General features: G+C 39.3%; 2 protein-coding genes across 2 annotated transcripts in view; both read left to right on the forward strand.

The window, feature by feature from the left end:
* The first annotated feature begins 2,418 nt into the window (after positions 1–2,418).
* Positions 2,419–16,110, forward strand: LOC100549187 (programmed cell death 1 ligand 1). Its single transcript, XM_019610467.2, is given in 11 exon segments — positions 2,419–3,944; positions 5,096–5,303; positions 5,726–6,020; positions 8,266–8,334; positions 8,996–9,115; positions 9,118–9,348; positions 9,805–10,086; positions 11,049–11,156; positions 13,483–13,539; positions 14,096–14,161; positions 14,922–16,110. Coding segments are annotated over 8 exon segments (945 nt in total). The 5' UTR covers positions 2,419–3,944; positions 5,096–5,303; positions 5,726–6,020; positions 8,266–8,276; the 3' UTR covers positions 14,945–16,110.
* Positions 16,111–19,556: 3,446 nt separating this feature from the next.
* LOC104915010 (programmed cell death 1 ligand 1) overlaps positions 19,557–22,211 on the forward strand; it is a 15,876-nt gene continuing 13,221 nt past the window's right edge. Inside the window, 1 exon segment of the mRNA XM_010725628.3 lies at positions 19,557–19,750. The gene's annotated coding sequence lies outside the window, so the exon portion shown is untranslated.

Genomic DNA, 22,211 nt, shown 5'->3' on the forward strand with positions numbered 1-22,211 from the left:
TCTTCAGCATCTGATTGTGCTTTGTACCATTAGAGAAGTTCCCAAAGAATTCTGGACTGCAGGGGGAAAGATGGCATATAGGAAGAAATGCCAAAGCAATATAATTTTCCCTGGATTCTGATTAAGTTGAGGCTAGGATTCCTGATAGTATATTTCCTTCTCTCAAACTCACCATCCCCCTTCTCTTTGTTCTCTCTTTTTAACAGTGCAGCTGCCACTCTTCTTTCCCCAGTGGAAGAACATGAATTACCAGCTCTTTAATGTTTTCTTGTCTGAAGAGTCCTCAGCATGCCACTCAATCACGAAACAGGAGGTAAGTGTAACTAAAGTACATTCGGCATACCTGAACATCTCCAAATGGGAAAACAAGACAAGAATAAGGTCTTTCTCTAGACCATACGTGTCCCACATACAAAATACATTACATACTTAATATATGTAAGTAACAAAACAACTTTTTTTTTTTTTAATTTTAATTTAAACACATAAAAAGAGGGCAGCAAAAATTTCAAACTGACGGGATTTATTCCAGCAACGCTGGAATTAAAAAAATACGCAGCCATTTATTTTTATAGTACTAGCACTGTTGTCTATGTAACTATAACAATATAATGAGCAAAACACTATTTGATACATTTTACACTTCCTATAGCACAGTTGTTAAACAAACAAACAAACAAGCAAACAAAACCCACCATTTTAACACACTGACTGTGGAGACCACAACTGTTGTCAATTTTTCTGTGCCCAAGTATGGACACTGCAAATGTTGCCATCATTTTTACGCTTTAAGAATTACGTTTAAAAATTGCCATGCACACCATGCGTTTAATATGTTATTAGTAGAGACGCACTATTAGTCTGAGTTCAGAAGACTTATTGATTAGCTATTTTTTTACAATTTTGTATTTGCTACGCCTTTCCTGACTATAAAGCTGGGCTTACATGAGAACATTTTGAAATTATTTCTGATTTTGAAATACAGAATCATAGAATCATCAGGATTGGAAAAGACCTCCAAGAGCTAGTCCAAGCATCCACATATCACCAATATTTCCCCACTAATTCACGTCCCTTAGTACATCCATTGCAGCACTTAACCATTCTTTTGGGGAATAAATTTTTCCTAATATCCAACCTGAACTTCCCCTGGTGCAACTTGACACCACTCCCTCTCATCCTATCACTGGTTAGATAGGAGAGGACAACAAATCCCACCTCACCACAGCCTCCTTTCAGGTAGATGTAGAGAGCAATTGTGTGTGCTCTGAACCTTCTCTTCTCCAGACTAAGCAAGCTGAGTTTACTAAGCAGCAGAGTTCCCTCTGTTGCTCCTCGTAAGACTTGTGCTCCACATCCCTCACCAGCTTCAGTGCCATTCTCTGGACATGCTCCGGGGCCTCAGTGTCTTTCTTGTAGTGAGGGCCCAGAACTGAGCACAGTGCTGAGTATGTGGGGACAATCACTTCCCCGCTCCATCTGACAACACTGTTTCTGATACAAGCCAGGATGCCATTGGCCTTCTTGGCCACCTGGGCAACTGCTGGCTCACATTTAACCAAGTGTCAACCAACACCCCTAAGCCCATTTCTTCTACACAGTCTTCCAGCCATTCTACCGCAGGCCTGTAGTGTTGACTGGGGTTGTTGTGGCCAAAGTGCAGGACCCAGCATTTGGTCTTGTTGAACCTCATCCCATTGGCCTCAGTCCAGTTATCCAGCCTGTCCAGATCCCTCTGTAGAGTCTTCCTATCCTCAGGCAGATCAACAATTCCTCCCAGCTTGGTGTCTTCTGCAAACTAACTGACGGTTCACTCAAGATCATCAATAAAGATATTAAACAGGACAGGTCCCAGTACCAACCCCTGGGGAACATCACCTGTGACCAGTTGCCATCTGCATTTAATTCCATTCACCATTGTCTGGTCCCAGCCCTCCAGCTGATTCTTTACCCTGCTGTTTTTTTTTTGTTTGGTTTGATGGAACTGAATGATCTTTAATGTCCCTTCCAACTCAAGCCATTCTGTGATTCTATAAGTCTATGAGATGTAAAACAAAACAAAATGTGGCTATTCAAAGCTATCTGAAGCTGCTTTTCTATTCTCTGAAATCTCAGGAAGGATCTAATTTTATTGAGTATGAATTGCTGTTGTTTCCCAACATAAGTCTTTCCATATCCCATTCTAACATGAAATATGGAATTGGCTTCAGTAACAGAATCATTTTCAAAACTCAGACCTGTCTCTAATGCCAGACATGGCAATAAAGTGAAACTAAACTACAAACCATTAACACAGCAGAGTATGTATTAAAGTTGAGGCAGTCATGAATGAATAACTCAAGAAGACAACAAAGGAACAAAGATGGAAAGGTGAATTTCTGTAAAGAAAGTATTATATAATTTTCAACATGAATTAGTATTTTTGTAGTTATATATTCAGTAGTAAATTAGCAGGTAATTGCATGAACTTTGTTCTTCAGAGCAAATAGCTGAATACAGCAAAGCATTCCGGCTGTCACATTCCAAATCCAGGTATATGTCTTTTGAAAGGTGTCTAGAATGCAGAGAATGGGGGTAGCAGTTGCTGGCAGTGATTCTTGCTGAAAGGAACAGTTCTGCATGTCAGGGAAATCAGACAAGTCCAGCAGCCCAAGGAGGTGAGGTTGCTCAGGTACAAGAGGTATGCACTGAGCACATATTGCTGGTGGGCAAATACACACAGAGCTCATGTACTTGGTGTTGTTATAGGTACATACATTCATGGACAGCCACACAGAGCGCTCATGTGAACACAAACAGCAACAACAGTGTCATCTTGTTCCTCTCCCGGGCTGAGCAGGTGAGGACGAGAATGCATCTATACATATGTATAGTGTGCATGACTCCAGCAGTGGGGCTTAGACATTTGGCCTGCCCAGTAGCTGCCTCTGGATGCCAGTCTTTGTTCTAGTACCTAGACATGTGAGCCTATGAGATATGCAGACACGCTCCCTGTCTTCCAAGTCACTGTGCACCCTCACTGGCTTGGGTGGATGGACCTTTGCTTGCACTCACACACTCCCTCACTGTGGCACTCTGCGCAGGCACAAGGGCCATCGAGACCTGGTTCCACCCAGCAACTGGCACACAGTGTCACTCACTTGGGTCTCACCCCTTAATGGCACGTAGGTGAGGGGGCCGTCCGGCAGAGTGTTGTAGCCCAGCCTCTGGCATCAGACCCTACTCCAGCTGCAGCCACTACAGACTTATGGGTTTCTACCGCTGAGGTTCAGGTGCAGGCTGTGGTATACAGTGACTACTCAGCGAGCTCTCAGACACCTGCAGGTTAATGGCCCCACAAAAAATGCCAGCCACTGACTGAAGGTGGCAGTGCCAGATATTTAAGCAGACAGCATCCGCTATGCCCTTCTGTACATAGCTGTGCCATGTGCAAGTCGGCATGCATTTTGAGTTTTCCTTATATCCTTTGCTGTATGCATGACAGTGTTCTTATTGGAACCATTTTAGAACTATCAGAAATGTTTTGGTTCTTTGATACATCGATGTCCCGAGTAAGGTTCTTGAATTCAGGTTGCTTTCTCCTGGTTAGTTACAGTCATCATAGTGGTACAGAAGGTGCATACCATGTTATAACATCCGATTTCGTGATCTCAGCTTGGCGCTCTGCAGGTTCCGTCCGGACGGAGCGTCGAAAGAGGTCGAACTTCTAGCCCTCCGACGGCAGCCTCCGTCCACCCGGAGGACTCAGTTTCTGTTTCGATTTCGTTTACTGAAAGCCTCTGGCTTTCGGGAATGCAAAGCCACCAGGCACAGCGAGGACGACTCCGCCCTGCTCATGTAGGGACACTGCTCCCTCTCGCCCATCCCTGTCGCCGGCGCTTTTCGGCCGCATCTCCTCGGCCGATGACCGCAGCTCGCCGGCATCAGCCACCAGGAGCCGGCAGGTAGGGCAGAGACCGGCGGGGGCGGAGGGAGCAGCCGCTGTGGTTCTGGGGGTTCTCTGCCCGCGAGCGGCTCCGGCCCTGTGCCTTACTCGGGGATACCTGACGGGGTTGGGATGTCTGTCTGGAAATTCTGATCAGAACAATAGAAACATCTGTCCCCCCCGAAACAGCAAACCAAATCAAAAACTCACTACTACTGATATATATGGCATTTGTGGCTATATCTACATCTGTATTTATGTCCATGTCTACAGGTGTATGTATATCTAAATCTATATCTATATCATCTATATCTTCTATATAGAATAAGAGCATATGGTTGGACAAGGGGAAATGTTTCAAGCCAACAGAGGGTAGATTTAGATTGGATGTAAGGAAAAAGGTTTTTTTGCGATAAGGGTGGTGAGTCACTGGAACAGGTTGCCAAGAGATGCGGTGGGTGCCCCGTCCCTGGAGACACCCAAGGTCAGGATGGATGGGGCTCTGAGCACCTGATGGAGCTATGGGTGTCTCTGCTCAGTGCAGGGATTTGGACTAGATGTCCTTTGAAGATCCTTTCCAACTCAAACATTTCTGAGATACTATGATTTCACATCTGTATCTATACCTATATTTATATCCACATAGTTCATGCTTTAAAACCTATAAATGATACATGTATATAAAACAGTAGGTATCTATATACATATAAACATACAAGACTACCACTGTGAAAAAAAATTTCAGTGGTCTTTTCTTCTCTGTTATGTGCTTGCATGGAAAACCCAGCTCTGTGAGCTCAAGGCAAATGATGAAAAAGAGGAAACAATTTATGGCTTTGACAGCTGGCTACACTGATGGCTTCTGTGGTCTCAAAGTCATTGTTTTACAAATCCCTTTTGGTTTCTTTTTGCTGCATCTTTGCTTCTGAGAAAATAAAATGTCATTAACACATGCTTTTAAGCACATTAGAAACTAGTGGAAATAAACCTTTATCAGTCACTCCTACTACGGAAATCCACCATCTCAGCCTCCTAGAGTACTTTCAGATTACCAGAACTTAAATGTTACATTTTGCTATTTCATACTCCTGTCATATTCCTCCTACGCTTCAAGTAAAAATGCCAACTCTGACCCGTTTTGCCTGTTACGTGTTTTTGCTTCCATGACAGGTACTGTGAGTAGGCTGCCAGGTTAAAGAAGAAAATATTTTCTGGAAACTTTCAAGTGGTCCTACAGCATTTAAATTCTTCTGACAATCTTCTCCACTTTTTGAGATACACAAAAGCAACAGAATTGGGTGAGCTCCTACACTGAAGCGTAGGCTTAAAGTCCTATTTCTTTCTATTGAACACATCCCACTTCAGTCAGCAGGTGAACGTAAGTAATATTCTTTGGCTTCTTGTGCTTGTTTTCTTTTCTGTATTCCTTAATGACTTCTAGAATCACAAAAAAGTTTTCTTGAATTAGTGTAGAGGGGTTGAATGTTGCCTAAATATTGCTCTGATTACATGACACATTTCTTAATATGCCTGTGGCATTTCAAGCACTAGTTTTCCCATTTTTTGTCTCTGGTTACAGTTAACCACTGTTAGCAACAGAGAATTTTCCCTGCTGGGGAACTTTCCAATAATGGGGAAGTTTCCTAAAGAAGTGGAGTTACATGAACATCTAAGTTCTGCTATAAGAAGGCTTGGGCAAGTAGTTCTGTTCTTGTCATCTCCATGTGATTGTGAGGGAACTGTTGCAGCCAGCTGCACTGAAGACTGTTTCTTGCTACAAATACCTTTTTGCCTCTTTAGAACGGTGTTATCCACAGACATCAGAAATCAGTCGGAGGAGAGAAGGAGCATTGTGGCAGGTTCTGTAAGAAAAGCAGCGAGAAGACTGGATTTGGTTTGGCATTTAGGTCTCAAGCTGCTTCAGTTGAGCCAGCTTGGAGCATGCTTCTGCTCAACGTGAAGCAGGACAGTCTGTGATGGTTACTGCAGAGAGCATTTTCGAGTGCTTTTGGATTTGACCTGGACCTACTTTTTTTCCTCACTGAAAGTGAACAATTGAGTAGCACAGCAGACTATCTCAGTCTTGAGGAATTTTGTAAGTAACAGTCATATATTTTCTACTATCTTCTTCTATACCAGTTGAAAGCAAAGGAGTTAGAATTTTACAATTTCAGAAAACAGTCATGGTTCTGAGAACCATAGAAGAGCATCCTTGCTATCATCCCTCTCTCAGGAGTTGATTTCCTCTCCTAAGAGTAATACCTACAGAGAACTGGGATGGGATGCATCCACAGATATGGATGTCCTCCTATGTCAGTAGTGCACATACTCTTTGTTCTGGCCACCATCTCAGTTCTGATCTCTACTATGAATAGACATTATGAATAAAGCAGGACACATTTCAAGCCTGAGCGTACTGCAGCTTTCATCATTCATAGTTTGGAGAAGACTGTGGGGATATCTCATTGTGGCCTCCCAGTACTTGAAGGGAGTTTATAAACAGGAAAGGGGCCAACTTTTTAGATAGCCAGATAGTGATAGAACAAGGGGAAATGGCTTTAAAGTAAAAGAGGGGAAATTTAAGTTAGATGTTTACTCAGAAGGCAGTGAAACACTATCACAGGCTGCCCGGAGAGGCTGTGGTTGTCCATGGAGGTGCTCAGTACCAGGCTAGATGGGGACCTGGGCAGCCTGATTCACCCAGTGAGTGGCAATTCTGCCGGTGGCAGGGGGTTGGAACTTGATGATCTTTCCAATGCAAGCCATTCTATAATTCTATGGTCTTGGATTGGGGAACACTGAAAGTTGCACATCTGCACAGGGCAGCCTCTGTTGCTTACTCTATGCAGGCCATGCTTGGAGTGAATGTCGCTGAGGCACACCTGTGAGATTTGTCTACCTCATTTGAGAAGGTTTGTTTTCTTGGGAAGCAAGAATGGAGGGAATCTACATCACCTAAGCATCTTTGGGCAATCAGACTGCTGTTGCTTTTAAGAATGGTTAAAGAGTGAATTGGTATCCAGGCATATTAAGAAGACTGTTAATTATTCATTCATGAAGCGTACCTTTCACCTTGAGTCTTGTCTAGCAGAACCGCATTCTGTAATTGCTCATGCCTGCCTAGCAGCGTGCTTGATGGGCTCCCTTCCTCAGCTCCACCTGCCCTGCTGTCCACAAACACTCTGCTGGGATCAGACAGCAGCAATCTGGGGGAATAAAGAAGCCTAAATCAAATTATTAGGAGGAACCTCATCCTCTTGAGCCACAATTCTGTAAAAGCGTACATGTCTTAATGGCTCAGACCAATATGCTCATTTATCACCGTAGTGTTGAAAACCAGAGAAATACCAAACTGTTGTTTGGGTAAATTTTGCAATCCTGAGAGAATTTCACGAGTTAGGAGGTCTGATGGTTACCATAGTTCCTAATTTCTTATGCAAATTTCTGTTACCACTAGAGAACAGTTAGAATTGAATAGATTGAATGCAATCTTTCTTTTGTGTGTCCCAAATGAGAGTTTTATTTAGACAAAATTGTGGAGTTCTCTGTATTCACAAAAGACTTCCATTGAAATCAGCTTAAGCTTTTGTTAAGTGCACTTTGAAGATATACTACTGTTTGATCCCATACTGCTCTTACTTAAATTTCACATTTAAGCAAGAGCAGTGGGTGTGTGAAGGTAAGTGTCTGAACTGACATTAATCAGTGTTTTTATTTTCGAAGTGTTGTGTAGGAGTATAGAAGTCATGGTAGTAAAGAGGGGAAAATTTTTGAGGGAAAATTGACACATTTGCATGTTCAGAACTAAAACAGCAGAAATTCAAGGTTTTGTTTGTAGGCTGTTTAATCACTGTTTTACAAGGGCATTGCTGTTTCAGTGCTGTGAAGTCCCAGATGCTGCAAAGCTCAATGCAGTAAAATAAAGGCAGCTTTCAGGGAAAAATTGAGCTCACTGCACCCACTATGGTGGTGTAGATAATGTGTACAGAGAACTGCTCCCTTCTTTTCCCATCAGGAGAAACCATCCCTGCTGTGGTTTATAGGAACAACTGGGTGCTTGTGAGTATTCATTTACTATTTGACAGATAGTGATAAAGTTCATGTTTTTCCATAATTAACAAATGTGTTTAAAGGAAATAAAATCAGGTGCTCTCTCTGAACTTGCCAATGGAGGTTTCTGCCTCACTTGGTGTAGTCACACATGCAACTCTGTCATGCCTTTGCTAGAGTGGAATTCAGTGCCCTGTGTCCACTTCTTTGTGCACAGTGGCTGTGAAATGTATTTTATAGTGCAAGTTAGAAAATAAGCACATATTTATGTTCATTCATTATCATTTTAGGTTCTACTTTCATGATGGAAAAGCTTTTGCTTTTGCACATATTTCTATTCTGCTGGCACTCCCTAAATGGTAAGAAGCTGAATTGTAAGAAGTAGCAGAACCATTTGTTTGCTTCTATGTGTAAGCATGGAAATTTCTCAGTTTTCCTGCAGGTGCTTATTTATTTATTTATTTACTTATTTATTTATCTGAATGTTTTAAATGAAAAGGTCATTGTAGGCTTCCACACTACACATGCTCTGTGTACTTAATATGAGTGCTTTGATGTATGGCTTGATTGAAATCCCTGCCAGCGTCTCAACACAGACATCATGGAGGCAAGATACTATCTGCCTTAGGCAAAATTGGCAGTGTTAGGTCTGGGATTTGTTACATGTTCTTGAACATCCTTGGAGAAAGGAACTGGCACTTCTATAAACAGAACATTCTCACAAGAGGTATTAACAGTTGATAAACAGTGGCCTGTTACTGTAACAATGTTCTGAAAGCTGAGGGGGTGGATGCACATTGTTTTTAGAACATACTGAGTACCTGCACAAAGCAGGTGTCTGCAGGCATAAACAGCCCTGTTTGTTATTGGGAAAAAGCACGCAAAAAAGCTCAACAAGAACATGGCAGATACTTTTGGTCCTCAAATTTGTCATATAAACATATATCATAGATATTGATTAAGCATGGCTTTCAAAATAGGGCTTATAACAGAATTTTTTTTTCAAATTTTCTTTTTCAGCTTTATTCACAGTTGAAGCTCCCAAATCGCTCTATACTGTGGAACTTGGCAGCAATGTGACAATGGAATGTATATTTCCAGTGAATGGGAAACTGAAGTTCAGGGATTTGAGCGTCATCTGGGAAAAAAAGATGAAGTTAGAAAGGATGTTTACGTACTTCTCAAAGGAAAGGAAGACTCTGGAAGTCAGCACAGTGATTTTCAGGGACGGATAAAGCTGTTGAAAGAAAATCTGGATTTTGGGCAGTCTCTCCTTCAGATCAGCAACGTGAAGCTCAAAGATGCAGGGCTTTACCATTGCCTTATTGAGTACGGGGGAGCTGACTACAAGACCATCAGTCTGAAAGTTCAGGGTGAGAGTTCTACTGCAGGAAGTTCACTGTTCTAAGATACTGTGGGAAGATTTGGGGGCAGTCCTGGCAGAAGGGCATGCCTGCATTAGCATTTTAAGAAAGCTCCCCAGAGACAGTAGCAGACTCGTGACCATTGCATCACTGTATAATCTTGCGTTGTCTAGGTGGAATCCATATGGTCCCCTTAATTTCTCTAACATATGAGGAACAGTCAGGTAAATGCCATTTAGATAGCTGTGTCAACATTTTGTCAACACTGTAATATACCCTGTACCCCCAATTACAGAAAGACACACAATAGTAATATTTACTTTCCCTACCAGGAGCATTATTTACACAAACCAAACCGATGCACAGAACTGTGGCCAGGAGGCTGGGGATAAGGAAAAGGTATCTTGCTAATAGATAGTGTTCTTCTGGCTTCCTCCTGGTAAAGATCTTCTTTCGTCTCTTTAGCTCCTTACAGAACTATAACCCAAGAAGTGGTAAGCACAGGAGACAAAGAGTGGAAGTTAACTTGTCAGTCAGAGGGATACCCAAAAGCTGAGGTGATGTGGCAAAATGGAGGATGTCAGGATTTGACCGATAAGGCAAATACAAGTTATGAAACTGGAAGTGATCAGCTGTATCGTGTGACAAGTACTCTCACAATCAAAAACAAAACTCGCGAAAATTTTCGTTGCATCTTCTGGAATAAAGAGATTCAAGAAAATACATCTGCGAATTTATACATACTAGGTAACTACTCTAAATTTAATTTACGGTAATTTATTTCAAGATATAATTTTGTCTGAGTTGAATTAGCCATTATTTGTTTCATATTCCTATCCAATTTTGGAAAGACTGAAAAGGAATACCTGTTGAGTTTTGCTAACAGTGTATGCTTCCACTGTACTAACACTGTCATTATGCATCTGTGGATGGAACTAATAATTCAAAAGTGGGAATCTTATACAACTTATGTGAAAACTAAGTGTTAAACTCTTATCAAAAAAAGTTCAATTATTTGAAAAGCATATCACTTGAAGATCAGAAAGGAGACTCATATAAATTAAACACGCTTTAAGAAAAATTCTGTTTTTATTATGCAAATTGTCAGCAACCTGGTCTTTTTGAACATTTGGAAAACCTGGTCTTTTCCTGCCATTATAGCTTTAGCTGTGAGCATATATAAATTCAACATCTTGCTAAAAATGCTTTTTGTGACTGATGGGGTGGAAGGAGGCAGCTGAGAGTAGGGAAGGTGAGCCATCCTTTCAAAGGGTGAAGGGAAGGCAAGTTCAGTACTGATAAGAAAGGCATCCAGGCTTGAGGAAGCAACATATCCTTTGCATTCCGAGTTTTACCAGAACAAAGTGACACCTTTTTTCCTTGTCAAGCAGCTGTTTCCTGTAGTCTTGACAGAAGGATACTAAGTGGGTACCTTTGTACCTTGGTGACAAGCAGGATTTGTGATGGAAGGAAAGGCACTGTCCAATGGAATGCAGGAAGCAAAGACAGATAGGAATTTGTTAGATAATGTTTATCTAATATTTGTTAAATAATGAATGCATTGTGTGAATGCACATCAGCATTAGACAAAATCTAAAACGCTGTTATCACATCAATTATCATAACAAAAATAATAATGAAAATGAAAAAAAAAAGGGAGAAGCTTATGTAATTCTGCAGTGCCTTTCATCTACTCCTATTTCTTAAAGATTCAGCTGATGACGTGCTGTGGACTGAGAGCAGGCGCTTTGTTTGGCCAATTTTCATTGTGAGTGTCCTCGTTGGATCAGTGTCAATTACTGTCTGCATAAGGAAAGGTACATTCAAGATATTTATTTTTGTGTATCTAAGTTCTTGTAATGTTTCCTGTTGATTCATCTTCACAAAGATGAGATGAGATCATAAATCCTTCCTTAGATCCTTAACAATGAAACCACTTGTTTTTCACCACGTTGTTTCTTTCTTTTTCTTCACTTGACTCAATCAGATATGACCTGTTAGGTCAGCAGAGTGGAATGGGTTGCCCACCACACTCAGATCATTTGATTACACATCTCTATTAATTCTTCTCATAGGTAGAGCAATATGACTAATGCAATATTATACTGAAGCATCAAAGCATGGTTTAAGAACTTACCAGAAATAAAAGTTGTTCTGAATGCTCAGAGTAAATAGGGCACTTCAGGGTTTTTAGCATTTTTTTTACTGCATTCTGTAACCAGTGTGAACACTTTTTAAACTGATCTGTTATGAACTGTAAATACATCCTCATTCCTGTTAAAAAACTATAAAAAATGATACATTACATATGAAGGGATCAGTCCAATCTTCAGTCTGAAAGGTTTTTTTTTCACAAGGTATTCCCACTGTTTCATTTCCTTGTTAGGTTTTTCACATTTTCTGCTCACTTGACTGACTTGGATTGGATAGTACCAGCATCACACAGTTGGAAACAGCTTAAGTATTAGTGGTAATTTGTTTTTGTTTGCTAGCAAGCCAGAAGAAGGACCTGAAGTGTAATTGTAAAGTATCTAAGCAACAACATGCTCATGCACCATTTCTTTTTCTTCTTCTTTTTTTTTTAAGTTTGATATGTTTGCATAACCTGAAATAAATTCTTTCCTGCCCTGACCATCATCCCTCGCTTCTTTGTGAGAAGAAGGGTTTATTTAAGGAATTTTATTATCAGTAGTACTTTTTACTTTTCTGTAAAGTCATGCAGACCTTAAAACATCCACAGGGGCTCATTTGAAAATATGAAAGTTTGATTTGCTGAACATTCTCTGCTTAGCCAGAATTCTTCCTCTAATTATCCTCTAATTATAACAAATTATATCCTATGATTTTAATAAATATAAATATATATACTGTAAAGCTGTATGAATAGAGTACGAGGAGCATTGATACAGTACTTTCAGCTTTATAATATCACACTCACATGACTTTGTGAAACATTACCAGAAATGCTCCAAAAAACTGAACAAGAAGTGAACTAAGTGCTGCTTTTTAATCGCTCAAATCTTACAGTAGATACAAATAGGTACCTGTCATGAATTAAGCTGGGAGTAACTCACAGTTTGAAGAGTCTTCTCAAAAGCTTGTACATCAAAAGACATGTGCTTTCTCAGTCTGTGTAATAGAACTGTGATTTTCCTGCCTGCCAGCTCTCTTTTTCCTACTGAAAGTCAGAAACAGCTCTCATTTCTGGCTGGAAACTACACAAAAAGATGTATCAACAACAACTACATTGAGCTTTCATTTTCGAACTCCATAAAATAAATACGAGAGAGAAATGAATGTGGATATTCAGTTTTCTGGTCACAAATTCATCTCCTGCACAGGTGCTATGGAAACGTCCTGGGAGAAGTGTTTGTGAAGCTTAGCAGGCTTGTGGGTAATGCTGGCAGGCTACATAAAGGCTGTACATAAGCCTAAATTCCGAAGAATAAACTTCTCCTAGGAACATGATAGGAACAGGAGTAGAAAATGAAAGTGGAAGAAGGGATAGCAATATCCTTGAATTCTCAGAAGATTCCTATCTGGGGATTTCAGCAAAGGTTGGGAATTTCCTACATTGCATAAGTACTATTAATCACATGTTTGTGTATGTGATAGTATACACAATTATATATGATTAACATGATTATATTATATGTATGTAAGTGTCATAAGCTAAGAATTGATTCAAAAGCTAAAATAGTACTAAGAACATTTTTCTTTTAAAACCCAAGCTGACCTAGATGACCAGACAGGCAACTCCTTAAGAGCAGAGCCTTTCTGAAAATGGGCTTGTTTCCCACTGAATATGGTAAGAAGGTGACTCTCTTTTTGTTCTCTATTGCCCAACATGCTCAAATGTTAGGTGAAAATGTATAACAAGAAAACATTTGAGCAATTACATTTCAGTTATGATAATGGATAGTGTCAATAGAGTATCGGCTTGCAAACCAACTAGAAAGGAAATAGGAAGGAAAACTGACAGACTGTGGGCACTGAAGACTTGAAGAGGTGGAGAATTTTGAGAACCAGTGACTATACTATGCTAAGAGCGCCCTTCCGACAAATGTGCTTAAGCATACATTAAGTAGATCTAAAATGAGTATTTTCCTTTCATTTTGACTTTTCTCTCTTATTTTCTTTCAGCTAGAGCAAATAAGGACTGTAGGACACATACGGCAAAATCATCAATTAATACAGCAAGTATGTACCTGTAGCATAGATCTAGCTCAGTTGTGTCTTATGGAAATAATTTAAAAAAAATCTGTAACTGAGAATTTATTCTATAATGGTGGCAATGACACTTTATTCCCCACTTTTTTCCCTACTAGCCTTTTTTTCCCTCCTGTTCAGACACTGGTTCTATTTAGCAAAGCTCGCTGAATGGCCAGTAACACCATGACAGTCAAACAGGAAAAGAAATAGAGCTAATACCTACATAGAGAAAAGAGAATAAAATACTTTAGTCTTCTCTACTGATGGTTTTTAAAAATTTTTATTATTATTTATATGTTGTTTGGCTTTATTTAAAGACCACTTTAAAATACACTGCTCTGTGCAAGTTAGTCCATACAGATAGTTAGGATTTTTCCTTAAGAAAATGCTCATCCAAAACAGACACAGTACTTAGTATTAATCTCTTTCCTAATTTAAGTCATATGCTTCTTGGAAGCCCTGAGACAAGATTAACAAAGTTTTATCATTGCATGAATGGTTTTATCTGTGCTGACTGTTATCTGTGTGTGTGGTTTGTTTCAAGAGCTGTTGAAAGATAAGGACGCACATGACTGCAGATGTCCTTCTTTTGAAGATGAAGAGTTGAAATGTAAGCATAAATGATAACGGTAAAAATAGTGGCAAATTTCACACAGGGCGAATCATCTGTTATCCTCACATTTAATGACCATTAGGAGTCTTGACAGCACAACTGGAGGAATGGTGATGATGATGACAATGGGGAGGGAGGCCTTAGCCCATCATTGCCACTCAAACTTTAACAAGTTATGAGATTCTGTCTCAGCAAAGCAGGAAAATATATAATTGAGTCTTTGAAGCTCACAAAACAGACTGTGGCATGGAAAAACAGGGTGAAGTTATTGAAGTTTTTCTTTTACTTTCTCTCTAACTTTTAAAAGAACTTAAATTACCTCCCAAGTCCCTTCCTGCAATACTTTACTACTGTAAAACTAAAGAAAGATAACCAAGTATAGATCTCTGCATAAAACAGCCAGGGCTTGGGGATACCGTACCAGAGATAATGACAGATGGGGCACTGTATTGGATTTTAAAAGAAGAGATGACCTAACTCACAGCAATTTCTCTGTATTTGTTAGGCTGAATTTGTTTCACTGCATTTGTACAAACACTCTAACCTCCAGTGTGTTTAAACTACCATTTCTTACCATGATCACATTTTCTTTCTGTTTGACCTTATTAATATTATTTTTGATCTTTTGTTTTGAAAATGAAAGGATTTTTTATTGGTACCTCCAAACTCTGAGAAAGAGACACAAATTGAAGAAATGCTCTGTTATTTCATATTTTTGAGGTTTGATTTTTTTTTCATATAATTCTTCCTTTTGCAGACATACAAATTGAGAAGACTTAGAGAAAGCAGGGGAAGATTTTCCATTGATGGTGAAGATTTGACAGACCTGATGTTCTCTGCTCTGTCTGTTTGGGGAGATACTCATCTTTTTTTTTTTATTCTGTTGTTGCAACCTTCTTCCATATTACTGTAAATCGGGAAAAGATGCAATTATCATAGCATAATAGACCCCTGGATTCTGGCCTCTTTTTATATAACTAAGTACAGAGAGGTTTATTTAAAGGTCCACATTTATGCTTTCTGAAGTTTATGCACTTTCAAGGACACATCCTATTGAAAATGTATTGAAGATAAAGCACTTTAGGTCTAGGACCATAAAAAAATTCACAGCTCGTGCTTAAACAGTCCATTTTCTGGACTTTTTTCCTGTTGAAGCTCTCGGTTCACTGCAGTGATTTTGTTTTCTAGCTTGTGAAGAATTTTTTCAATACACATAGAAGATAAGAGTGCAACAAGAAAAGATGCTATATATACAGGACATTTTCTGTCTTTACTGTAGACCTTAAAACGCAGGCTACTATTAGCTATTTTTTAAATATAGCTAAAAGGGTACTGTAACCCTCTTGATGACTATGAGAAAATTCCTGGAAATTATTAGATCATGCTCAGCTTATTCATCTCTTTCTCTGAAAAAAGGTTGTTTTGCGGTTTTAATTTCCTTGTGATACAGCTGGCACTACTTGATTAGTAAGTGATTGTTATTCTTCTGATTTAACATTTGGGGATAATACAACTCTTTGGACCTTAAAGAAGTACACATCTCAGTTTGGACTGCCCTTTTGTTCATCCTGGAAACAGAAGAAGAACCTTCTCACTGCTAGGACATGAAATATATGTTCTTGTTGTTTACTTAAGAAATGATGATGGAACATGCTCCTGGATGGTATTTCTTAATCTATTGTCATGTTACATTTTGCAAGTTCATAGCTCTTCGGTTGTTTTTGTCACACAGATTGAAATTATTTATTACAATGCCATTCATAACTATATTTTTAAATAAAAATTTTTTTTTGTTTTGTTTTGTTTTTGTTTTTTAATTATCATTATTTTTCCCTGCCGTCTTTGAAATGTCAGTGTCTGGTGTGGGGACTGCTCATGCTGTTTCTGGAAAATTCAGATATTCAAATAGCCTCAAATGTCTCCCACAGAGATAAACTGTGAAAATATGGAATCTCACTGGGCTCCTGTTTTATTTTTTCTGTTTAATTTAAATGAGTTAGCTCTGCAGTCCCAGAGGTGGGAATGCAGGTTCTGGCCTTCACTGCTAGCAGAATTCAATCTGGCTAATACAAAGAGGTATTTAGTATGTCTCAACAAGCTGCTTTAGGTAGTAGGACAGAAGGTTGGTACACCTAAGCTAAAGTGTAACTGAAGTTAACTCTGAAGTCATTTATTCATTGGAAGAATGCTATATGAACTTGGACACCCGCTCCTGTTTCTCAGCACATTTTTTGAAGCCAGTATCTTGTTGTCACTGAAGGCAATTCTTAGTTTTTCCTGAAGTGCAAGAATGGCTTTAGAATTATGAGGACCATATGTAAAAAAATCACTGCCTCTCTACACATGCTTGTGGTTTCATATTACCACATAAACAATGTCCTTTGCAGACTACCTCCTTATTTTCAAATTTCTCTCTGAAACTGCAGCAGTGTCTGCCACATAGTGAAGTCAGGATGAAAAGGCAGTTCTTTTAAACTACTATCACACTTCACAAGGCAGTACTGTTAGTGTGTGCTCAGTATCACGAAACATAAGATGTCTTTATCAAATTCCACCAATCAACAGGAACTGCTTGTTATTGTTGACAGTGCTAGATGAGAAGAAGTGCTAGAAGACAAGAAAATGAGGGGAATATAGGCATGTTTTTAATTTTTTTTAGCTGAACCCTATTATACAAAATGACAGGTGCTTGAACTCTTTAGTGGCTGATGGGAGGCCTGAGATTTTACTCTTTCACTAGAAAAGTGCTGTGTCTAGCAGATGATGAGAAAAGAACTATTGTCTCCATGCAAGTTCTTTGAATTTCTCTGCAGAAATAGGACAAACTTTTTACATGATCAAATAGTGATAGTACAAGGAGAAATGTTTTTAAACTAAAAGACAGGAAATTTAGGTTAAGAGGACATTTTTTATTCGGTTGGTGTTGAGGCCCTGGCACAGGCTGCCCAGAGAAGCTGAGGATGCCCCAACCCTGGAGATGTTCAAGGCCAGATTGGATGGGGCCCTGGGCAGTCTGAGCTGGTGGGTGAGATTGGAACTAGATGGGCTGTAAGGTCCCTTCCAAACTAAGTCGGTCTGTAATTCTATGATTATGTGATTCTGAATCTATGATTCTGTAGCATTCTATTCTTTAACATCCAAACTGTAAGTTGTCTAATATAAATATGGCTTTTAGTATAAACTAATTCTCTTGGCTTCATTTTTATGAGAAGAGGGAAAAAGGCCACCATGGTGGTCCCTCAATGCCATGAGTTATTTTGGTATAAACAGTGCCTGCTCATGATGGCAGAATACCTAAACAAAAATAAGACACATTTGGATTGTGAGAATAGGTGAGAGGAAATCCTTCCTGATTCTAACATAAAAACATAGTTAAACACCAAACTTTAATATTTTTCCTTTGGTTAACAATCCTTGCATGACACTTCAGTGTTTTGTGATTTTTTTTTTGAGAACAGACTTGGTTTCAGCAACCTGCATTTTGCTTTTTAATGGATGAACAATTTTGGAGGCCCGAAATTGCTAAGAAAAGCCTGCTTCATGTGCACAGTCAAACTGACTTAAGTTCAGAAACCGTTCATTTAAAAAAATATAATTATGAATCAGCTTGGACAAATTTTTCAATGAAGCATTTCATTTTGAAGAATATGATTATTCCTACTACTACTGACAATTGTATTAAAGTATAACTAATGATAAGAAAAAATAGAATAATTACTATTGGACCTGCAGGGCTTTTAATGTCTATCCCTTTTCCCTTCTGGCTGGAAATATCCTTGACAGACAAGTACCAATGGTGTACCATCTAAACATGTGAAAACCAGGAAAATAGCATAGAAGTTAACAGTGGGGCTCTGCTTGTGCAGCAACTCCTCCCTTATTCCCTCTCTCCCATCCCATATTTCCGTGGTCTGGCACTCTATATGATTGTTCCTGTTAAGATCCTGCCAGGTGTCTCTGGGTCCAGGAGATGCCCAAGGCAGTTCACTGATTTACCGTCCCAGAAAAGGAACAGTAGAAGGAACACTGTTGTAGCCAGAGCTAGCGCAAAACAACTAAGAGATGGTGACAGTGGCAATAATATTACTATGGGATACCTTTTCTGCCAGGTGGGAAGAGGAAACATTCTGGGTTTTTTTGCAGAAGAGGTCTCAAGAGCCCTGCGGAAATTTAGATACCTAGATGCAGCAGAGGGAGATATTTTTCACCAAACAGGTAAGGAATCTGTGGTCAGAGCGGACAAGATAAGAGACAAGAATGCTCAGAAAAGAAGGAGCATAGAAAGCATAGGCATGTAAAGAAGGAAGTGACATCACTCATGCTCTATCTGTGGAATAACACATTTGGATGCCTCCCTGAAATGCCTGTACACAATGCATGCAGGCGTGGAACAGGCAGGAGGAATTACAGAAGTCTGTGTGGGGACTTGTACAGGGTTGTGACCTGATTGGGATCACAGAGACATGGTGGGATACCTCACTCCATTGGAGTGCTGTGATGGACTGTTTAGGAAGGACAGGCTGTGGAGGTAAAGAGAATGAGCTGCCCTTTGAGTGAGTGGGGATGTATGGAGCTCTGCCATCAGATGAGTCACAGAATTGTGGTTGGAAGGGATCTCTGGAGATCATCTAGGTCAGTTATCTAAACTTTGGACTTCTGACAGATGCCAAGTAGGTCACTGGAGTTTTTCTAGAAAAATTTCAGGCAGTCCCAGAATAGCTTCATGTGATATGGCTACACATAAATGTTAACTGAGAAGAGATTAACTGTAGTATGGATGTAAATAACACAATGTAACAGTAAAATCCATATTCAGTGAGTTTGATGAGGTTTAACAGAGTCATAGAATAATCAATGTTAGAAAAGATGTCTTCTCCCACTCATTGTAGTGCCAACTTAAATCCATGTAACTAGGCTTTATCCTGGCAAGTTTTTGCAAGGAGGGAAATTCCTCAAGGCACCTGTCTTTGACAACCTCCACTGTGAGCAGTTGCTTTTTTAAAAACTGATGAACATAGATGTAAATGGAATAAAGTGAACAAGAAATGTATTCTGCAGAAGTTAGATTATCCCTAGAGAAAGTCCTTTAAAATGAATCTGGTGAAAATTAAGAAAATGGTGAAATTAAGAAAATGAACCTTGGAAGTTTCATGAATATGGAATTGTTATAGTAGATGCAAGTTTAGAATCCAAGGCTGGATAGTGCCCTAAGTAGACATAAATCCAAAATTAGCGCACAATTAAAAGAATAATTCTGTATAATGCTTTGATAAACCTGTTTGGATGCCTGTTGTCAGAACTGAATACAAGGTGCTTTCAGTATGAAAGAGTTCTGAATTCAAAACGAAACTGGAACTGCTCATAAATTCCTAAGAAACTTGGTGGTTTCCCTTTAGCACAGTCACTTCTTTTCTGACATAGCTTGAATAGGAACGTGAGCTGCTCTGTTCAACAACAGTTCTAAACTGATTATGAGAACCAGATGGATAGCTGCTGCTATGCAAACAGGATACAGCTCTTCTACATTCCGAAAATCTTAACTGTTGTTTGAACTTTATTCTCTCAATGATTGCATAAAGATCCTATGTGAGTATAATGCTGTTAAAATACCAATCTAAATTTACTCTATTTCTAGCTGATGGACTGCAGATTTTGCTTAACGTTATTAACTTGATTTTATTTTCAAGTGATTTGCAGAGAGTGAATTCTGAACCAGACAGTCTCAGATCCTAAAATAGATCCATATAACTTCAGACTCTGGGGAAGGAAAACTTCAGGAACTGAACCTGAGTCTCTAACTCAATCTTTTGACATAGGTGAAGGCAGAATAGGAGTGCTAGCAATTCTCTACAGCTTGCTGACTGGGACATTGCTGTTTGTAAATCTTTCTTTCTGAAATTCAGGGAAAAGCTGTAAAGAAAACCTAACTCTGCATGTATTTCTGTCCACATATTTCTGGTTACTTTCTTTTCACTGGTATTAAGCTATTAAATGCATGGCTGTTCTGATTGTATAGCAAGCACAGAATTCCACCTTGTGCATTTCTAGGAAAAGTCTGTAGATGCTAGAAATCACAATGAACTGTTAGCCTGTACTGTTCAGCACTGCTGCTAATAACTGAGAGGTACAAAATACACAGCAGCACTAGTTTTAATGTTGTTAATGACATTCTCTATAACAAAGATTTCAACCCAATCTTATTCTAGAATATAAGGGGGGGGAAATGAGCTTTTATTAGTATATAATCATATTTGATATTAAATGAAAAGAAATGACAGATACAACAAGTAATGGTTATCACTTGTATTGCAATTGTTGTAATTGTAGTTGGTTATAGGTGCATTTTAAACAATGCAGGGGAAGTGAAAATTAAAAGTGAGGGAAAGATAAAAAGGAAATGAGAAATATTATCATTTCACCTGGAAGCTGAAGTGAGATGGAGAGCAGGTTGAAGTGACAGAAATAGGCTGCCATAGGTGATGTGAACATCAGAGGTGAAGCAATGGGTTCACCAGTACCACATTGAGGTGGACAAGGTGGACAGTGAGTGCAGCAGCAGAGAACAGACAACAGGTGAGAATGTGTATGAGCGCTGCTACAGACAAGGGGAGCAGAAGTTCTCAGGACCTACTGGGATACTGAGAAAATGACTTTGAGCAAATGTTAGCTTTTATTAAATTAAGATCTAATTTTCTTTTCTTAAATGAAATCTCTGAAATAAAAATGAAGTACATTCTCTCTGCTTGAAAGATGTAGATGCAGTTTATATGAGGTTGGTTTTCAGCTTATTTTTTCACATGGATTTTTAGATCTTTTGAGAAAACAAATGAACTAACTAACAAAAAGCATCCACAAAACTGGATTCTTCACTGAATGGGGAAAAAAGTGCAGCCATTTCATGACTAGGCTGAAAAGGTGGTGCCTTTTTTCAGATTTTGGAAGGCTAGAAGGTTTTGATTCCTTTGGAAGGAGCATGGTATACAAAAGAGTTTCAGTGACGGAGAAATACAAAACAAGAGTATTTGGGCCTCAGCAGACTTATACAGTGTTATCTATCATCTGTGTAAAAATATATTCTGTTTTTCAACAAAATCAGTTATCAACTTTTTCAAGTAGGAAGCTCTGAATTACCTCAAAACAAACTAGTGCAGTCATGCGAAGTACAGTCACATGAGCCTGGTGTTGCTCATTCAGAGCTTCCTTCTATCTGAATGCAGTCTAGGGAGGTGAAATGTTAACACCACTTGATTCTTCTGGTAGTTAGACTTTCCATGGTATTTCTGTGGTATATCTTTGTACAAGCCATACCTTTGCAGAACAAAAATACAAAGGATGTAAAAGGAGAAAGAATAGGGTAAACTGAGTTGATCTCTGCAATGTTATAGAGTGTGTCAGCAGCAGAGCAAAAGTTTTGAACATAGGAGTGAACACCTCTATACCAAGGTTTCTGCTTCAACTCTATAACAAAGTCCATATGCTCAGAATATCTCAATGCTTTTCAGACCACCTGTAGTACCTTATTTGCTGAAGCTTATTTGCTGGCAGTCTGTGTGGAGAGGAACAGGCTCTGTGGGTGGCCCTTCCTGCTCCCAGATGTGGAGTACAACATCCCTGCTTCCCTCCAGAGCTCCAGCAGAGAGTGCCTGTGCTGTTTTCTCTACAATAAAAGCACTGCAAGCACCACCTATGTGCTAGATTGGCCTGCCAGGAAATACCTGTCTGTAGTGATAAGTGATAGTGATACCTGCTTGACTTCAGAAGTAGCAAGTAACCTTAGTCCTTTCATTTTTCAGACTGAAACTATTATCATGAGCTATTACTCTGAACTGTCATGTATTTTTGACTTCTTAAGTCTTCTGAAGAGAGCTTGGAAACTTGTTAAAGTTTTCCAGGACTTCTGGCTATTCTAATGAAAGATATGCTCATGGTCTATAACACTCCTCTTCCTTAGTGTTGGTAAGCATCATTTACACAAATGCTTAGTATGCCTTCTACTCTACTCTCTGGAATAATCCTCTCCTTCCCTCCCCTCCTCCCTCCCTCCTCC

This window comes from Meleagris gallopavo, chromosome Z (assembly GCF_000146605.3).
Source record: "Meleagris gallopavo isolate NT-WF06-2002-E0010 breed Aviagen turkey brand Nicholas breeding stock chromosome Z, Turkey_5.1, whole genome shotgun sequence".
Classification (NCBI taxonomy): domain Eukaryota; kingdom Metazoa; phylum Chordata; class Aves; order Galliformes; family Phasianidae; genus Meleagris; species Meleagris gallopavo.